Genomic DNA, 17,657 nt, shown 5'->3' on the forward strand with positions numbered 1-17,657 from the left:
GAACCACCAAGCCCTGTCTTCGGCCCTATTTTTGCCATCTTTATCTTATCACACTAAGATACTTGCATTAAGAATATCCATATTAGCAACCTGATATGCTGGTGAACCTAATACTTTTCGAGGAAGTTCTTTTATTGTAATCTCCATGAGGATCTAAAAAAGATAAAAGGTTTTTACAATAGTTAGCCATAATGTCAGTTTAGTAGTGTCAACTACATTTTCATCAATTACAAGTAATATTCATTTATATTTATTAAGACACATAGTTTAAGACTGAACCAGAGTGAGACCATACATTGAAAAACCAAAAAAAGGAAAGATGCTATTAAGTAATAGTATATATGTTCATATTAAAGTGTTCAAACATGAATATAGAAAGTGACACAGACCTTTTTACCTTAAGAGCCTTTGTATCAAAATAGATGCTGCCACATGAATTAATGTCTATAATTTGCTTTCAAAACCGTTTTTAAAAGGCTTCTGTTTTTTTTCATACTTTTAGAAAGAAATCTTCAGTGACTTATATATGCAACAGTGTCAGAAAACAGTACTTCAAAGGATTGCTAAGTAAAAGCTAGGTCAAGGATTGCTAAGGAAAATCAAATGGGCCCACCAAGTTCTCCAAAGTCTATTGGCTTTACACAAATATGTACTTAATGATGAACTGTTAGTGAAAATATTCTATCAAATCATTGACACATACTCATATTAGTAGCATTTTTGCTTTATGCCTGGACTATACTACAGTGAATACGTACCCAACCATTAACTACTATATTCCCTCTTTATTGAGGGAAAAAATGGAGGGGGGGGGAAAGAGGACAAATAAATTGCCCAAATTCACTGTGCAGGGCAATGATTCAACCTAATCTACTCTAGAATCCTTGTTAGTAATCACAGTATTAGGCAACCACAGTACATTTGACTAGCAGTCCATAAACATATACAGAATTAAGTAAGGATAGCATTTTTCCATAAGCAACTTATTTGGAGCCTACTAATATGAAAAATTATAGATACAATTTATTTTTTCTCTATTATACTTAACATTAACATATTTAAAAGCCAGACATGGTGGTACACACCTTTAATCCTAGCACTTGGGTGGCAGTAGTAGGAGGATTGGCCTAAGTTCAAGGCCATCCTGAGCCTAATTATTATTGTTAAGGTCACTACCTTGGTTAAAGACAATGTGCTGTATGTAGGAGGCAGCCAACACTCTTGGACATAAGGAACATTTAAGTTTCTTCAGTTCATATCTTTACAACTTTGTACAGTTGAATCTTTAAAATCAACTGAAAACTTTACAGCTTCTCTAAAGCTATTTCTTATGAGCTGGTAAACACATAATGGGATAAAGGTTTGCCCGACTGATCTATACAAGTGTCAATACAAACTCAATTTCAAAATTAGACTTTGTAAGCCAATATATAGATATTCTTACCAGAGTTTTAGAAACAGGAAATACTTCCGACTTCACTATATTTTCCAAAGACTTTAGTAGGAGAGTCAAAACATCAGAACCTGGTCTCTCTTTGTTTCCTATCAAAAAGCAAAAAGGAGTTGAGACTACATAGTGAATTCCAGGTCAGCCTGAGCTAGAGTGAGACCCTACCTCAAAACACCAAAACTAAATAAATAAAATACAAAATAAAACTTACACATGAAAGCTAAGTCATCGTATCAATGCAACAGCACTTACCTGATTCGGTAACTGACTTCACCAAGCTAATTAGCTCCTTCCAGATAGCAATGACTACTGCATCTGTCAAATAAAATAATTTCAGTATTGTAAAGACCTCTTCTCCCCTTTTTACCTTTTACTAAATAACAAATCGAACACTAAAAGACATCAAAGGGCTGGAGAGATGGCTTAGCAGTTAAAGCATTTGCCTACTAAGCCAATGAACCTTGGTTTGATTTCCCAGATACTATGTCCAAATGCACAAGGTGGCACATCCATTTGGAGTTCGTTTGCGACAGGTGAAGTCCCTGGCGCACCCCATTCTCTCTCTCTCATAAATAAATTTTTTTAAAAAAATAAATAAGTTAAAAAATAAAAAAAGATATTAAAGTAAGAAGTGGGTTAATAGAAGAGAGGGTAATGGAGCTATTATAATCAATATATTATATACACATATGAAATTATAAAAAATAAAAATACTAGCTGTGAGTAGTATTTCACAGCTATAATCCCAATACCCAAGAACTACAGTAGAAGAATTGAGAAAAAATAATAATAAAAAAAAGAACTACAGTAGAAGAATGGCTGGGAGTTCAAGGCCAGCCTCGACTACATAGTGAGTTCCAAGTCAGTCTGAGCTAGAGTAAAAACCTGTCTCAAAAATAGTTTTTGCCGGGAGTGTTAAGCACACCTTTAGTTCCAACACTTGAGAAGAGAGGTAGGAGGATCGCCATGAGTTCGAGGCCAGACTGAGACTACAGAGTGAATTCCAAGTCAGCCTGGGATAGAGTGAGACCCTACCTCGAAAAATCAGTAATAATAATAATGATGATGATGATGATGATGACACCACACACACACACACACACACACACACACACACACACACACACACACACAGACACTAGGCAATGAGTGGCACCATACAGGTATCTGCTACTTTATCTTCTTTTCATACACACTTTTAATTAAGTTTCTTTTAAATATTTACCTGAAGCATCTTTTCCAACTGCAACAAAGCTATCATGAACAGCCGTGATAAGTGTATGTGCATGTTTAGAGAAAAAAGAAGGGCTGCTGATTAATGCATGTTCAAGTGGCTCTGAAAGGGGGAAAATAAAAGATTATTAAGCGGAACAGGGATTTATGAACTTCTCAATATAAAGATTTTACGACATCAATTAAAACACATATTTCACATACTATTGGGCTGAGGGGAAACGACCTCCTAACCAAAAAAGTAAAGTTCTCATTTTTTTTTTAAAGATATATATATTTTTATCGAGGTAGGGTCTCACTCTGGCCCAGGCTGACCTGGAATTAACTATGTAGTCTCAGGGTGGCCTCGAACTCAGGGCGATCCTCCTACCTCTGCCTCCCAAGTGCTGGGATTAAAGGCGTACGCCACCACGCCCGGCCGAGTTCTCATTTTAAATACATAAAATTATTTTAGAAACAGATACCTAAAGAAAACAAAAAACAGATACCTAAACTCAATATAAGTTTGTGTTGTTTAGCAAAACTGAAGACTTCTGGACCCAAAAAAAAGTGAAGCAGCATTTCGAGTCCCAAAAGCTGAATGGATGGGACTGTAGCCATTCCACCTGGAGTTGAACTCAGGTTCATGCGTGGAGTTACACCAACTCCATATGGCGAAGCACCTTTTAAAAAAAGAGAAAGATCAAGTTATACAAGCTTGTATTTCATTATCAACACATTGTACCTTCAAAAACAAACACAATGGTCAGGCATGGTAGACTAGTCTTAGAAAAAGAGTTTAAGTTCTGAACAGAAAGCAGGACATGGTGGTATGTATATTCCTTTAATCCCAGAACTCTGGAGGCAGAGGTAGGAAGATCACAGTGAGTTCAAGGCAACCCTGAGAATACACAGTGAATTCCAGGGCTAAAGTGAAAATCAACCTCAAACAAACAACAACAAAAAAGGCTAGAGAGTTGGCTAACAGGTTAAGGAGTTTGCCTGCTAAAAGCCTTAAGGACACAGGTTCTACACCCCACAAAAGCTAGATACACAAGGTGGTACACATGTCTGGAATTTATTTGTTTATAGTGACTAGAGGAGCTGGCCCACTTATAACATGCCTCTTTCTCTCAAATAAGTAAAATATTTTTTTTTGACAAAACACAGTATGTGCTTCTCAATCATTACTCCAAACCTTGAAATTATTGACATGAAGGTTTTTCTGTAATTTGAATACTAATTATTTGCTTGTAAAAATCAGTTGGCCCCAGTTTGATTCTCCATATCCAAATAAAGCCACACAAAGTGGCACATGCATCTGGAGTTTAAATAGGACCTAACACAGCCATAGTCACTCTCTCAAATAAATAAAAATATTAAAAAAAAAATTCAGTGGGCGGGCATGGTGGCACACGCCTTTAATCCCAGCACTTGGGAGGCAGAGGTAGGACGATCGCCACGAGTTCGAGGACACCCTGAGAATACAGAATGAATTCCGGGTCAGCCTGGGCTAGAGACCCTATCTCAAAAAAAATAAATAAATTCAGGAATAGGGCTGGAGAAATGGCTTAGCAGTTAAGGCACTTGCCTATGTAGCCTAAGGACCTAGGTTTGAGTCCCCAGAACACACATAAGCCAGATGCAAATGGTGGTACATGCATATGGAATTCATTTGCAGTGGCCAGAAGCCCTGGTGCACCAATTCTCTCCCTCTCATAAATAAAAAAAGTAAATAAAAATATTAAATAGGGCTGGAGAGATGGCTTAGCGGTTAAGTGCTTGCCTCTGAAGCCTAAGGACCCCGGTTTGAGACTCCATTACCCAGGACCCACGTTAGCCAGATGCACAAGGGGGCACATGCGTCTGGAGTTCGTTTGCAGTGGCTGGATGCCCTGGCAAGCCTATTCTCTCTCTCTCTTTGCCTCTTTCTCTGTCTGTCACTTTCAAATAAAAAAAAATAAAATACAAAACAATTTAAAAAATATTTTAAATAAAATTAATTTAGGCCTAAAGGCTCACATTAATTAACAGCAAAAAAACCTATTTCCCAATTGTATATTTACTAAGTTACATCTTACTTATGTTAAGATCCATTTTTTAAATAAATGATTTAAGAGTCTGGTTTGATAATGAGCACAGAATTTTACACTACTTAATATCAGCCAGTTGGAGCTGTCAGTTGATAAAGCATTTGGTGTAACATAGTAGGAAGCAGACCATGGTGGTCCACACTTGCACTAGCTGTCAAGACGCTGAATGAAGCAAGACAGATTATCATGGCCTGGGCTCATAGGCCCTGTCTCAAAAAAGAAAAGAAAAGGCCACATTCATTTTTCCCAACCACTATAATGCAATTAAAATATTAATAAGTAACCAAGATAATGACAATAAATAGCCAAGAATGACATGCAATTCCAACACTCCATAGAAGCACAACAACCAAGAACTCAACCCAGCCTAAGCTATGAGACTGCTTCAAACAACAAAAGCAAAGAAAAGAATTTGTTGGAAAGAAACCTCTTACCTTTGTGTACAGAATTCATGGGACTTAAGCCTGGAGAAGCACACACACGGGATGAACTGCCTTGAGGTAAAGCACTAGAATCAAGGCTTATGGTGTTCTGAATCAGAGGCACACAAACCTATGAGGGTCAAGAAAGCAAAGTATCAAAAATCTGTATAACTGACACATTTTCATTTAAAAAGGGGGGGAGAGGTTGAGACATGGCTTAGCGATTGAGGTGTTTGCCTGCAAAGCCAAAGGACCCAGGTTTGGTTCCCCAGGACTCATGCCATGTAAGCCAGATGCACAATGCACAAAGTGGTGCATACGTCTAGAGTTTGCGGCAGCTGGAAGCCCTGAGCACCCATTCTCTACCCCACCACTCTCTTGAATAAATAAAAATAAAATGTTAAAAAATTTATTCACTTACAAGTGTGTGTGTGTGTGGGGGGGGGGGGGTTCATGCCAGTGTCCCCTGCCTGTCTGGCTCTATGTGGGTGGCTGGGGAATTGAACCTGGGTGAGCAAGCTTTACAAGCAAATACCTTTAACCATGGAGCTATTTCCTCAGCCCCTAAATTCTCTCCCTCTCTCTGCTTCTTTCTTCCTATCTGTCTCATAAATAAATAAGCTTTCTGGAGCACGGTGGTAGTGCATGCCTTTAATCCCAACACGTGGGAGGTAGAGGTAGGAGGATCGCCATGAGTTTGAGGCTACCCTGGACTAGAGTGTAACCCTCCCTTGAAAAAATAAAAACAACAGCAAAAAAAAAAAAAAAAGCTATCTTAATTCTTTTTTTTCTTTCTTTCTTGGCTTTTCAACGTAGGATCTCACTCTGGCCCAAGCTGACCTGAAATTCATTATGTAGTCTCAGGGTGGCCTAAATCTCTCAGCAATCCTCCTACCTCTGCCTCCTGAGTGCTGGGATTAAAGGCGTGTACCACCATGCCCAGTGCTATCTTAATTCATTTAGATAAAGGAAGACATCCCAAATGCACAAGTCTAAAAAACCCCAAAAGCAAAAAATTTTATGAATGTCTGACATCACAAATAGAGAATTATTTAAGTTACCAGTCTCATAAAAAAAATGCCATTCAAAATATAAGTCCAATAGGAACACTGTAAAAACTACCTTCAGAGTACAGGAAGATAGCATAATATGATACAAAGGATTTTGTGTTTAAAGTAAGGTCCTATTCCTATATAACATATATTCAAATATCCAAATATATGAAAACAATCCGAAATACAAAACACCTCTAGTCCTAAATATTTCAGAACAGATAAGCTGTATTTAATTTTATTGGCCATTTCCATGTATAAGGTAAAAGCAATTTATTTTATTTTATTTTTTCGAGGTAGGGTCTCATTAAAGACATGAGCCACCATGCTTGGCTACAAGTAGTATTTTTTTAAATTTTATTACGTGTGTATGTGCCAGGGACTCTTGTCAATGCAAACAAGCACCAGGTGTGTGTGACACTTCTATGTACAAATTAAATGGGTGGCTTGGGAACTAAACCCAGGTTGCCAAGCTTTGCAAGCAAATGGTTCTAACTGCTGCACCATCTTCCCAGCCCCCAAGCTGAGATTAAGTAAATATTTTTTTTTTCCCTTTTCTTTTCAAGGTAGGCTCTCATTCTAACCCAGGCTAACAGGGGAAACAGAGAGAAAAGAAGAAAAATGGGCACAACAGGGCCTCCAGCCACTGCAATTCAACTCCAGGGACATGTGGCACCTTGTGCATCTGGCTTAATGTGGGTACTGGGGAATTAAACCTGGGTCATTAGGCTTTGCAGGCAAGCACCTTAACTGCTGAGCCATCTGTGTAGCCCTAGCTGGTTTTGCCCTGAGTATTATCTACATTTTCAGTTCTAAATCCCAGAGAGAAAAATAAGTAACATGGGCAAAATAAAATGGGTATATAGCCCAGGCTAACCTCAAACTACATAGCTAAGGATGACCTTGAACTTCTGATCTTCCTTCTTCCACCTCCATAGTACTGTAATTACAAGCAGGATTATGTATGTGGGCCACCATGCCTACTTATATACAGGGAAGGAACCCAGGGTTTTGTTTATGCTAGGGAAGAACTCTACCAACTAAGCTGCATCCTAAGCTGTTTTCAAGCTTTTTCTTTTGGGAATAGAACCCAGAAGCAGGAACAGCACACTATTGCCATTAATCTATGTTTCCCTAGCCGTTAATTTCTGTGAAAAGCACACCAGAAATTACTAAGTAAGACAACTTAGTTCATTTTTAAGATTATTCCATTTTCAGTATCTGCTAGTCACTGAGTTCTTCTAGATAACAGATTATTTATCTCATAATGGCAGAAAAAATTCTTACCATGACTATTATGAAACAATGCCCATTTTCAATTACATATTATATAAACCTTAAAAGGCTTCTGTCAGAAACTAAGAACGAGGGTAACAGATGACTCCACAGATAAGCCACAACCCAGGCTCAATTGTCCAGTACCCACATAAAGCTAGATGCATGAGGTGGTGCATGCATCTGGAGGTTGTTTACAGAGGTTAGAGGCCCTGGCATACCCATTCTCTCTCTTTCTATGCTTGCAACTAATTAAATAAATAAATAGGATAAGCTTAAAAACAACAACTAAAAATGAGGGCTCAATGGGAACATACCTACCAAGCACATGCAAAGTACTATCCATAGTACCACAAAAGGTGGGGTGGGGAGGTAGCTCAGTTGGTAGAGTGTTTGCCTGGCATGCAAGAAGCCCTGGGCTTGATTCCCAGAACCATATAAAATGAGTACAATACATGTCTATAATTCTACATCTCAGGAGATGGAACCAGAAGAATCAAGTTCAAAGTCATACTCATCTACACAGTGAGTTAGGGGCCAGCCAGGGATATAAGAGACCTTGCCTCAAAAAGAGGAGACTAAGCCAGGTGTGGTGTGCACGCCCTACCCAGCAAGCAGAAGAGGCAGAGGTAAAAGGATCGCCATGAGTTCAAGGCCACCCTGAGAATACATAGTGAATTCCAGGTCAGTCTGGGCTAGAGTGAGACCCTACCTCGAAGGAAAAAAAAAAAAAAAAAAGAGGACTGGAGTGGTAATTAATCAAATAAGCAACTGAACCGCAAGCATGAGGACCTGGATTAAATCCCCAGTATCCATACAGTCCAAGCATTGGTGGCATATGTTTGCAATCCCAACCCTGGGATGATGAAGACAGGTGAATCCTTAAGACTTAATGGCTAGTTAATTTAGCCTAATCAATGAGTTTCAAATCCAGTTAATTTCAGGGACCCTGCCTGAAAGTGGGGATGGGGCTGGAAAAATGGCTCAGCAGGTAATAACACTTAAGAGGTAAAGCCTACCAGCTAGGGTTTAATTCCCAAGTTACCCACATAAGCCAGATACAAAAAATGGTACAAGCAAATGGCATTCATTTGCAATAGCAAGAGACCTGGCACACTGCTAAGCCCCCCCAAAACACACATGTGCCAATAACATGTTTTTAAAGAATAGAGGGGCTTTAACTCAGGAGTTAAAAGTTGCTTGCTTGCAAACCCTGATGGCTCAGGTAAAGGCAGATGCACAAAGTATGAAGTTTGTTTAAAGTGCCAGGAGACCTTGGCCACAGGTACATGCTCTCTAACACTAGGGTTGTCCTTTCCACTATGCACAAGCAAACGTGTACAAACATATATATATATTTTTGATTTTTCAAGGTAGGGTCTCACTCTGGCCCAAGCTGACCTGGAATTAACTACGTAGTCTCAGGGTGGCCTCGAACTCACGGCAATCCTCCTACCTCTGCTTCCCAAGTGCTGGGATTAAAGGTGTGTGCCACTGGGCTGGAGAGATGGCTTAGCGGTTAAGCGCTTGCCTGTGAAGCCTAAGGACCCCGGTTCGAGGCTCGGTTCCCCAGGTCCCACGTTAGCCAGATGCACAAGGGGGCGCACGCGTCTGGAGTTCGTTTGCAGAGGCTGGAAGCCCTGGCGCGCCCATTCTATCTCTCTCCCTCTATCTGTCTTTCTCCCTGTGTCTGTTGCTCTCAAATAAATAAATAAAAAATGAACAAAGGTGTGTGCCACCAATGCCCGGCTCACTGGAGAATATTTTATAAGAGTAGAAAAACTCTTGAGCTGGCAAAGTACCATTTATACTCTGGTCTACTGACAAAAAGCAAAAATGACACGAGAACACTGGTAAGAACTTACGAACACATTAATAATTTTTAAAGCTATAGTTAGTACTTATGTTACCTGTTCAAAATTACTGGGGAGTTGAGGTCCAAGTCTCATCAGTAAGTACCACCAGACTTCTAATTTTGTTAGTGCTAGAGTTTCCGTTCTCACATGGATGGAGCTCAAGGGCTGCATTAATAACTTGAGTCTTTTTGCGCTACATAGTATATCTTAAAAAAAAAACAAAAAACAAACACACAGGTCAACGATTATGGCAGCAAGAGAACAAAGAGGAAACCTAAGCCAAATACTTCTCCAGGGTTATAGAGATCACTCAGTAGTTAAGGTACCTGCTTGTGAAAACTAAGGATCCAGTTTTAGTTCCTCAGGACTCACGTAAACCATATGCACAAGGTTGTGCATGTATCTGGAGTTAGTTTGCACAGGCTGAAGGCCCTGGAGTGCCCACCAATATTCTCTCTCTCAAATGAGTTAAAAACTAATATAATGTTATATTAAAGAAAAAACCTTCTCTTAGGCTGTAAAATGGCTCAGTAAGAGCATGCTTGCAAAGCCTGTTGCCCTGGGGTTCAGTTCCCTAACACCAACATAAAGCTGGATGCAAAAGTGGGTGCATCTGTGATCCAAAGGAGCCTACAATGGGAGGTAAAGAGACAGGAAAATCTAAAGCCCCTGGCAAGCTTGTATGACACTCATTCATATTCTGGCAGTTAATTAGCCATAGCAAGAGACCCTTTATCACTAGGATCCAACCAAGATGGAACACAGGCACCTTTAAGTTGCCCTCTGACTGACACACTCAGTCTCTCTCTCTCTCTCTCTCTCTCTGTCACACACACACACACACACACACACACACACACAACTGGCCAATACATTAACCCCCTACACACACACATGCAAAAGGAAATTTTAAAAAGTTTTTCACTATGACATACTCCAGTACAGCTGGACCAAAATGATTTTCCCACCAGGTAAAATGTGACAATGTCTATAGTATTTCTGGTTGTCACTATAGGGATGGATGCTACTGATTTCTAGTGGACTCAAAAGGCTGTTGTAGGGGCTGGAGTATTCTGACAATTGGTGATGACTCAGTACTTAAGGTTCTTACAAAGCCTGATGGCCTGGGATCAATTTCCCAGTACCCATGTAATTATCAGATGCACAATGTGGTGTATTCTTCTAGAGTTTGTTTGCTAGAGGCCCTGGCACAACCATTCTCTCACTTTCTCTTTCTCCTTGCAAAGGGAAGGAGAAAGTTAAAAAATTTGTGACAGGAATGGTAATTCATGCCCATAATCATAGCTCTCAAGGAGGCTGAAGCAGAAACATTAGAAGTTGAAGGCCAGTCTGTGCTACATAGTGAGCTGTAGCATGATTTACATGGAACAGTTTGAAAACCAACAAAAAATTTAAATAAATAAATAAATAGACAGATAGGTAAGGGGTTGAGGAGATGGCTTAGCAATTAAGGCTCTTGCCTGTGAAGCCTAAAGACCCAGGTTTGATTCTCCAAGACCTACATAACCCAGATACACAAGGTGGCGCATGCATCTGGAGTTCCTTTGCAGTGGACGGAGACACTTACCTGCCCATTCTTTGTCTGTCTCCCTGCCTCCCTTCCTCCACCCTCAAAATTAAAAATAATAATATTTTAAAAAAGAAATAAAACCAGGCATGGTGAGTCATACCTTTATCCCAGAACCCAGCACTGTGGAGGCTGAGGTGGAAATTTGAAGCCAGCCTGGACTACAGAGTTCTAAGTAAGCCAAAGTGACAGTGAGACTCTGACTCAACCAGGCGTGGTAGCTCACACTTTTAAAGCCAGTATTAGGGAGACTACAGATTCAAATGTAACCAGCTGCTTCAAGCTCCTGTGACCATGCCTTCCCTGCCATGGACTGCAACCTAAAATTAAAATAAAGCCTTCCTCCTTAAAATGCCAAAAGATGACCACCACAGTGACCTACATGAGTCCCTTCTCAAAAAAAAAAAAAAAGAGAGAGAGAGAGAGAGAGAGAGAGAGAGAGAGGGCTCAGTTGTTAAGGTGCTCGCCTGCAAAGCCTAAGGACCTAGGTTTGACTCTCCGGTACCCAATGTAAAATCAGACCTACAAGGTAGCACATACATGTGCAGTTTACAGTGGTGTACTCTGTCTATGTGTGTGTGTCTATCTGTCTCTCTCTCCATATATATATTATTATTATGTATATGTAGATGTATATTATGTATTATGTATATGTACATGTAAATGCATATACCTCTCTCAAATGAAGATAATTTTTTTAATGGAGGGACATTTGAACACTAAGGCCAAAAAGTTATTTTTAAAATACCAACTGGTAACTTAAAAAAAGAAAACCAGCATTACTGGTTAGAGCCACTGATTACAATTTAGGAACCTAAATATAAATAGATTCATTTAGATTCAGGTTTACTATCCTACTGAACAGTGATAGTTTAAAAACATCATACATCGAGGCAGAGGTAGGACGACTGCCATGAGTTCGAGGCCACCCTGAGACTCCATAGTGAATTCCAGGTCAGCCTGGGCTAGAGTGAGACCCTACCTCAAAAAATTAAGAAAACAAAAACCAAAAAATAAATAAATTAAAAACATCATACAAAATCTGGACATGGTGGCGCACACCTTTAATCCTAGCATTCCAGAGGCAAACTGAGAAGGATCACTGTGAATGAGGCCACCATGAGACTACACAGTGAATTCCAGGTTAGCCTGGGCTAGAGCGGGACCCTACCTCAAACAATGTACCAAGCAGGGCATGGTAGTGCATATCTTTAATCAGCCCACATCTTTAATCCCACCACTGGGGAGGCGGGGGTAGGAGTTTCAGGCCAGCCTGAGACTAATTCCAGATCAGCCTGAACTAGAGAAAGACCCCCACCTCAGAAATCACAAAAACAAAAACCCACATTACAAACAAAATCAAGTTTTTTAAGCAGTATCTGTAAAACCAGATGTATACCATGAGTAGGAATGGGGTAGAGAAAATAAGACATTTTGGAAGTGGAGAGATGGTTCAGTAGTTATAAGCACTTGCTTGCAAAGCCTAATGCCATGAGGTTAATTCCTCAGTACACACATAAAGCCAGATGCACAAAGTGGTACATGCATCTAGAATTTGTTAGTAGTGGCAAGTGGCTCTGGTATATATACTCTTCTCATTCTCTCTCCTCTTGCAAATAAAAAGGAAGGGGAGGGAGGGAGGCAGGTAAGCAAGCAAGCTTATTCAGTTATCTTGTTACAAAGACTTAAGAAAAATTTTTATCAGAAAAAACATGCATTTGATGGAATAGCTTCCAGCAATACTTCTTAGAGCTACATTCAGCTATTCAATTAACACATCCATTAAGAAAATCAAGACAGTATTGTATATATGTAATTACAATGATTGTAATGGGGAGGTAATATGATTGAGAATGGAATTTCAAACGGGAAAGTGTGGGGGTGGGGAGGGAGGGAATTACCATGGGATATATTTTATAATCATGGAAAATGTTAATAAAAATTTAAAAAAAAAAAGAAAATCAAGACAGGGCTGGAGAGATGGCTTAGTGGTTAAGGCACTTGTCTGCAAAGCTAAAGGTGGCACATGTCTGAAGTTCGTTTGTAGTGGCTGGAAGACCTGGTGTACCCGTTCTCTCAAAATAAATAAATTTTTTAAAAAAGATCAAGACTTATAGCTTGGGATGTGATCAGTGGTAGAGTGCTTGCCCACTATTCACGAAACACTGGGGTTCAATCCAACACCACACACATAAACATAACCCCACACACTGGGAATCTAACTTCTCCAGTACAGGATAATTCCTTTTGTAAACTCTTATTCTATTCCCACCTTCCTTCACAATGATATTCTTACAGTAGCACAGTCTCCATATAGTCACTCCTGTCATAATGTCTATTATCAAGAAATCAAAAGACAGTAAACGCTGGCAAAGATGCAGGAAAAGAGGGGCCCTTCTACACTGTTGGTGGGAATGTAATCTGGTACAGCCATTGTGAAAATTCAGTGTGGTGATTCCTGAAACAGCTAAAAACAGATTGACCATATGACCCAGCTATACTACTCCTAAGCATATATCCTAAGGACTCATCACTTGCACACCCATGTTTATTGCTGCTCTATTCACAATAGCCAGGAAATGGAACTAGCCTAGATGTCCCTTAATTGATGAGTGGATAATGAAAATGTGGTACATTTATACAGTGGAGCAATAAAGAAAAACAAAATTATGAAAATTTCAGGGAAATGAATGACTCTGGAAAGGATTATACTTAGTGAGATAACTCAGGCCCAGAAAGCCAAGTACACATGTTTTCTCTCATATGTGGATCCTAGCTACAAATGTTTAGACTTGTATGTAAGCTGGAATAAAACTCAGTAGCAGAGGCCAGTAAGCTGCTAGACAGGGGATAAAAGGGAGGGAAGAATTTAAAGGTATGGCACTATATATCTAAGTAGATGAACACATTATTGGGGGTGGAACAGTCTTAAGTGAGGTCAGAAGAGATTGAGTAAAGGAAGAGTCAAAATCTAAGTGGGGATGAGTAAGTCATATGAAAACCTACTTGTTTGGATAACGGTGTACCCAGAAGCCAGAGCATTACTAGAAAAATGTCAGTGCCAGGGAAGGGATACCTTCCAGTGAGTTGTTGGCCAAGGAGGTCCCTGATGTCCCCAAAACATTATGTGCCATTATCAAGGCTCTTTCTCACCGGTAGTAGATGGTAAGATTGTATTACAGAAAGTTTCCACATGCTTGGGCTGCAAAGTCACTAAGAAATCCTGCTGGAGCTGAGCTGAAAACCTCTTCCCTATAGACCAGCTCTCTGAAGCTGGAAAAAGCTTTGTGGCATGCACCTCCAATGGGAACAATAGTGTCATGTTTGTTACGGGAGAAACCAACCACTCTCAACTGGAATGGAGGCCCACTCCATGGGAGGAAATATATGCCTGGTACTGAAAAACTGTGACAGGGTAGTCATGAGCCCTAGGGGTATAGTACCTGCTGGTGTCTGACAAAATGTATATATTATGCTCACCAAACTTCCCACTAAGGCCTTCTCTTTATATTCATACCCATATATTAATACTGCTCTCACTTTTGGTTAAAGAGCTTCTTTATTCAGATAGCAGTGAACTTGGGATGACTTAGAAAGCACCACAGTGCTGAGAGGAAGTGACAGGAGTGCTCAGCAATGAAACATCTGTATCACACCTTCCAACGCTCAGGGTCCATTGTGGAAGAGATGGTGGAAAGAATGTAAGAGCCCAAAGAAGTGAAGGACTCTTTACAATGCAGCTTCCCAGACACAAAATAGCCTGGATACCGATGACCTCACATTGCCTGGCACTCCCTACACATGACCCTCATAAGATGAAAGGATGATGACATCAAAATAAAGAGACTAACTGAAAGGAGAGGATAATATGATTGAGAGGAGTTGCTAAGGGAAAAGTGAGGGGGGAGGGAATTATCACGGTTTATTGTCTATATGGAACTTGTCAATTAAAAAAAATTTTAGGGAGGAGGATACTGAATAGGTTGATATTGTATATATGTAAGTACAATGATTGTAATGGGGAGGTAATATGATGGAGAATGGAATTTCAAAGGGGAAAGTGTGGGGGTGGGGTGGGAGGGAATTACCATGGGATATTTTTTTTTATAATCATGGAAAATGTTAATAAAAATTTAAAAATGAAAAAAAAAAATTTTAAGCCGGGCATGGTGACACAGGCCTTTAACCTTAGCATTTGAGAGGCAGAGGTAGAGGATTGCCTTGAGTTCAAGGCCACCCTGAGAATACATAGTTAATTCCAGGTCAGCCTGGAGCAGAGTGAGACCCTACATTGAAAAAAAATTTTTTTTAAGGTGTATGTCACCATGCTTGGCAATAAAAAGGTTTCTTTAAAAAGAAAACCATGTGAAGCCAGATGTATGTGTGATCTAAGCATACCTATGTCAATGGGAGGTGGAGTCAGAATCTGGAAACTTGCAGACTCTAGACTGGGGCACAAGTAATTGTAAAATGAGAGATCCTGTCTCAAAAGGAGAGTACAAACCTCCCCCCAACCTAGGTGTCCTCTGACATCTACAAAATCTACAAATGCTATAATGTTTGTAGGGGTGTGTGTGTGTGTGTGTGTGTGTGTGTGTGTGTGTCTGCGCGTGTGCGTGCACAGGCAGACACACACACACACACACACACGATACATTAACATATACTAATTTTTCTAAATTAACTTTCCTAAAATAGTCATATCTGAGCTATCAATGATTTTAGAGATGCATTATAAAATATTCAGTACTAGACAGTCAGACTGTATTTTTCACTTTGCTCAAATTCTGAAGTTGTATCAGCAACTTCTAGAAATATCTTAGAATTCTATTTTCACTGCAATTATTCTTATTACCTTAAAATGGAGTAAATGATAGGAAAGTTTCAATAAAGTCCAAAAACATCAGGAAAGTATCATTATTTAACCTTTGCTCAAAAGTAAAATGAATTCATGGGGAGGTAATATGATGGAGAATGGAATTTCAAATGGGAAAGTGTGGGGGTGGGGAGGGAGGGAATTACCATGGGATATATTTTATAATCATGGAAAATGCTAATAAAAATTTTAAAAAAATTTTAAAAAAGTAAAATGAATTCACAGGAAAACTATGAAATTGGAGGGGTGGAGAAACAAGCAGTGATAGACCACTTGTCCAGTAGGCATGAGGATATAGGCTCAATTTCCAACACCAAACACAAGAATCCTAAAAACCTGGCTAGCCTGGTCTACAGTGAGTTCAATGATACCCTCAGCTACATAGTGAGACACTACTTCAGAAAAACAAACTGCAAGAGTCCTGAAAAAAGAAAATGGTTGGAGAGATGGCTTAGCAGTTAAACAGCTTGCCTGCAACACCCAAGGACCCTTGCTTGATTCCTGAACATCCACAAAAGCCAGATGCACTGTTCTTTCTCATATGTGGATCCTAGCTACAGATGATTGGGCTTCTGTGTGAGAAGGAAAATACTTGGTAGCAAAGGCCAGTAAGTTAAAAAGGAGACATAAAGGGAAGAGAAAGGAAGGGAGGAGGATACTTAATAGGTTGATATTGTATATATGTAAGTACAATGATTGTAATGGGGAGGTAATATGATGGAGAATGGAATTTCAAAGGGGAAAGTGTGGGGGTGGGGAGGGAGGGAATTACCATGGGATATTTTTTTTATAATCATGGAAAATGTTAATAAAAATTTAAAAACTTTTTATTAAAAAGCCAGATGTACAAGGTGGTGCATACTTCTGGAATTCGTTTGCAGTGGCTTAAAGCCCTGGCACACCCATTCATACTCTATATCTGGACCCCCCTCTCAAATAAACAAACAATTTTTTAAAAGATATAAAAAAGAAAAACAAAAGCAAGAAAAATGGGAGAAAAAAACAGTAAAAACCAAAAAGAAACCTTCAGAACAAAAGAAAAATTACAACTATTTATATACCTGGATTTAAAGCAAAATTATCTATTAAGCTCTTCCAAGCAATGAAAGCTATTTTTTTAATCATAGGAACTCCACTACGAAATCCCAGTTCTTCCAGCTGTAATAAAGAATTGATGAAGCTGCCACTGCGGTGCAAGGTCTAAAAAAAGGGGAACAAAAAAAAACAAAACAACAAATTATTTGTCTCCATGAAACATTACATAGCCACTATTTTCATGTATTTGTCTATTTACTTGATAGGACTTGCAACTCATCACTGATAAATCACATTACCTAAAAACAAACAACAAAAAGCCTTGTTACACATTATAAAAGATAGTCTTGTCTTGAATTTGAGAAAATACCGACCTATATATTCATTCAAAATTTATTGCCACAAAACATAACATAATTTTCATGAATGAATGCTGGAATTACAGGGATGTGCCACCACATCCAACCAACCATATATAACTTTTTAGTATATGTGATTGTGCATGTCATGGTGCACAGAGGTCAGAAGAAATCCAGAGTGTTGGTCTTGGGCCCCACCTTCTCTGAGGCAGGCTCTCTCTTGTTCTTCACTACTGTGCCACCAGACTAGCTGGCTCTTCAGCTTCAGGGACATCTATCTCCACCTCCGATCTTGCTGTATAAGGGCTAAATTTGATCACCAGCACCAATGAAAATAACAAACGTAGGAAGGGAGGTTAGAAGATGGCTGTGTAAATGCTTGCTTTGAGGACCTGAGCTCAGATTGCCCAGCATCCATGTAAAAGCGGGAAGTGGTGGT

The 17,657-nt window shown here is 39.5% G+C and overlaps 1 protein-coding gene across 6 annotated transcripts in view; it reads right to left on the bottom strand.

The window, feature by feature from the left end:
* Rif1 (replication timing regulatory factor 1) overlaps positions 1-17,657 on the bottom strand; it is an 86,855-nt gene that overhangs the window by 39,520 nt on the left and 29,678 nt on the right. For 5 of the 6 annotated variants that reach the window (XM_045146832.1, XM_045146831.1, XM_045146830.1 and 2 more), the window contains exons 8-15: positions 16,886-17,024; positions 9,415-9,566; positions 5,190-5,307; positions 3,172-3,345; positions 2,676-2,786; positions 1,703-1,765; positions 1,445-1,542; positions 67-153 (exon numbers count right to left, since the gene is read on the bottom strand). In XM_045146832.1, the coding sequence (XP_045002767.1) occupies positions 67-153; positions 1,445-1,542; positions 1,703-1,765; positions 2,676-2,786; positions 3,172-3,345; positions 5,190-5,307; positions 9,415-9,566; positions 16,886-17,024 (942 nt within the window). The remainder of the gene's footprint in view (positions 1-66; positions 154-1,444; positions 1,543-1,702; positions 1,766-2,675; positions 2,787-3,171; positions 3,346-5,189; positions 5,308-9,414; positions 9,567-16,885; positions 17,025-17,657) is intronic. The other variant, XM_045146828.1, reaches the window with a different exon arrangement.

This window comes from Jaculus jaculus, chromosome 4, assembly GCF_020740685.1.
Source record: "Jaculus jaculus isolate mJacJac1 chromosome 4, mJacJac1.mat.Y.cur, whole genome shotgun sequence".
Classification (NCBI taxonomy): Eukaryota; Metazoa; Chordata; class Mammalia; order Rodentia; family Dipodidae; genus Jaculus; species Jaculus jaculus.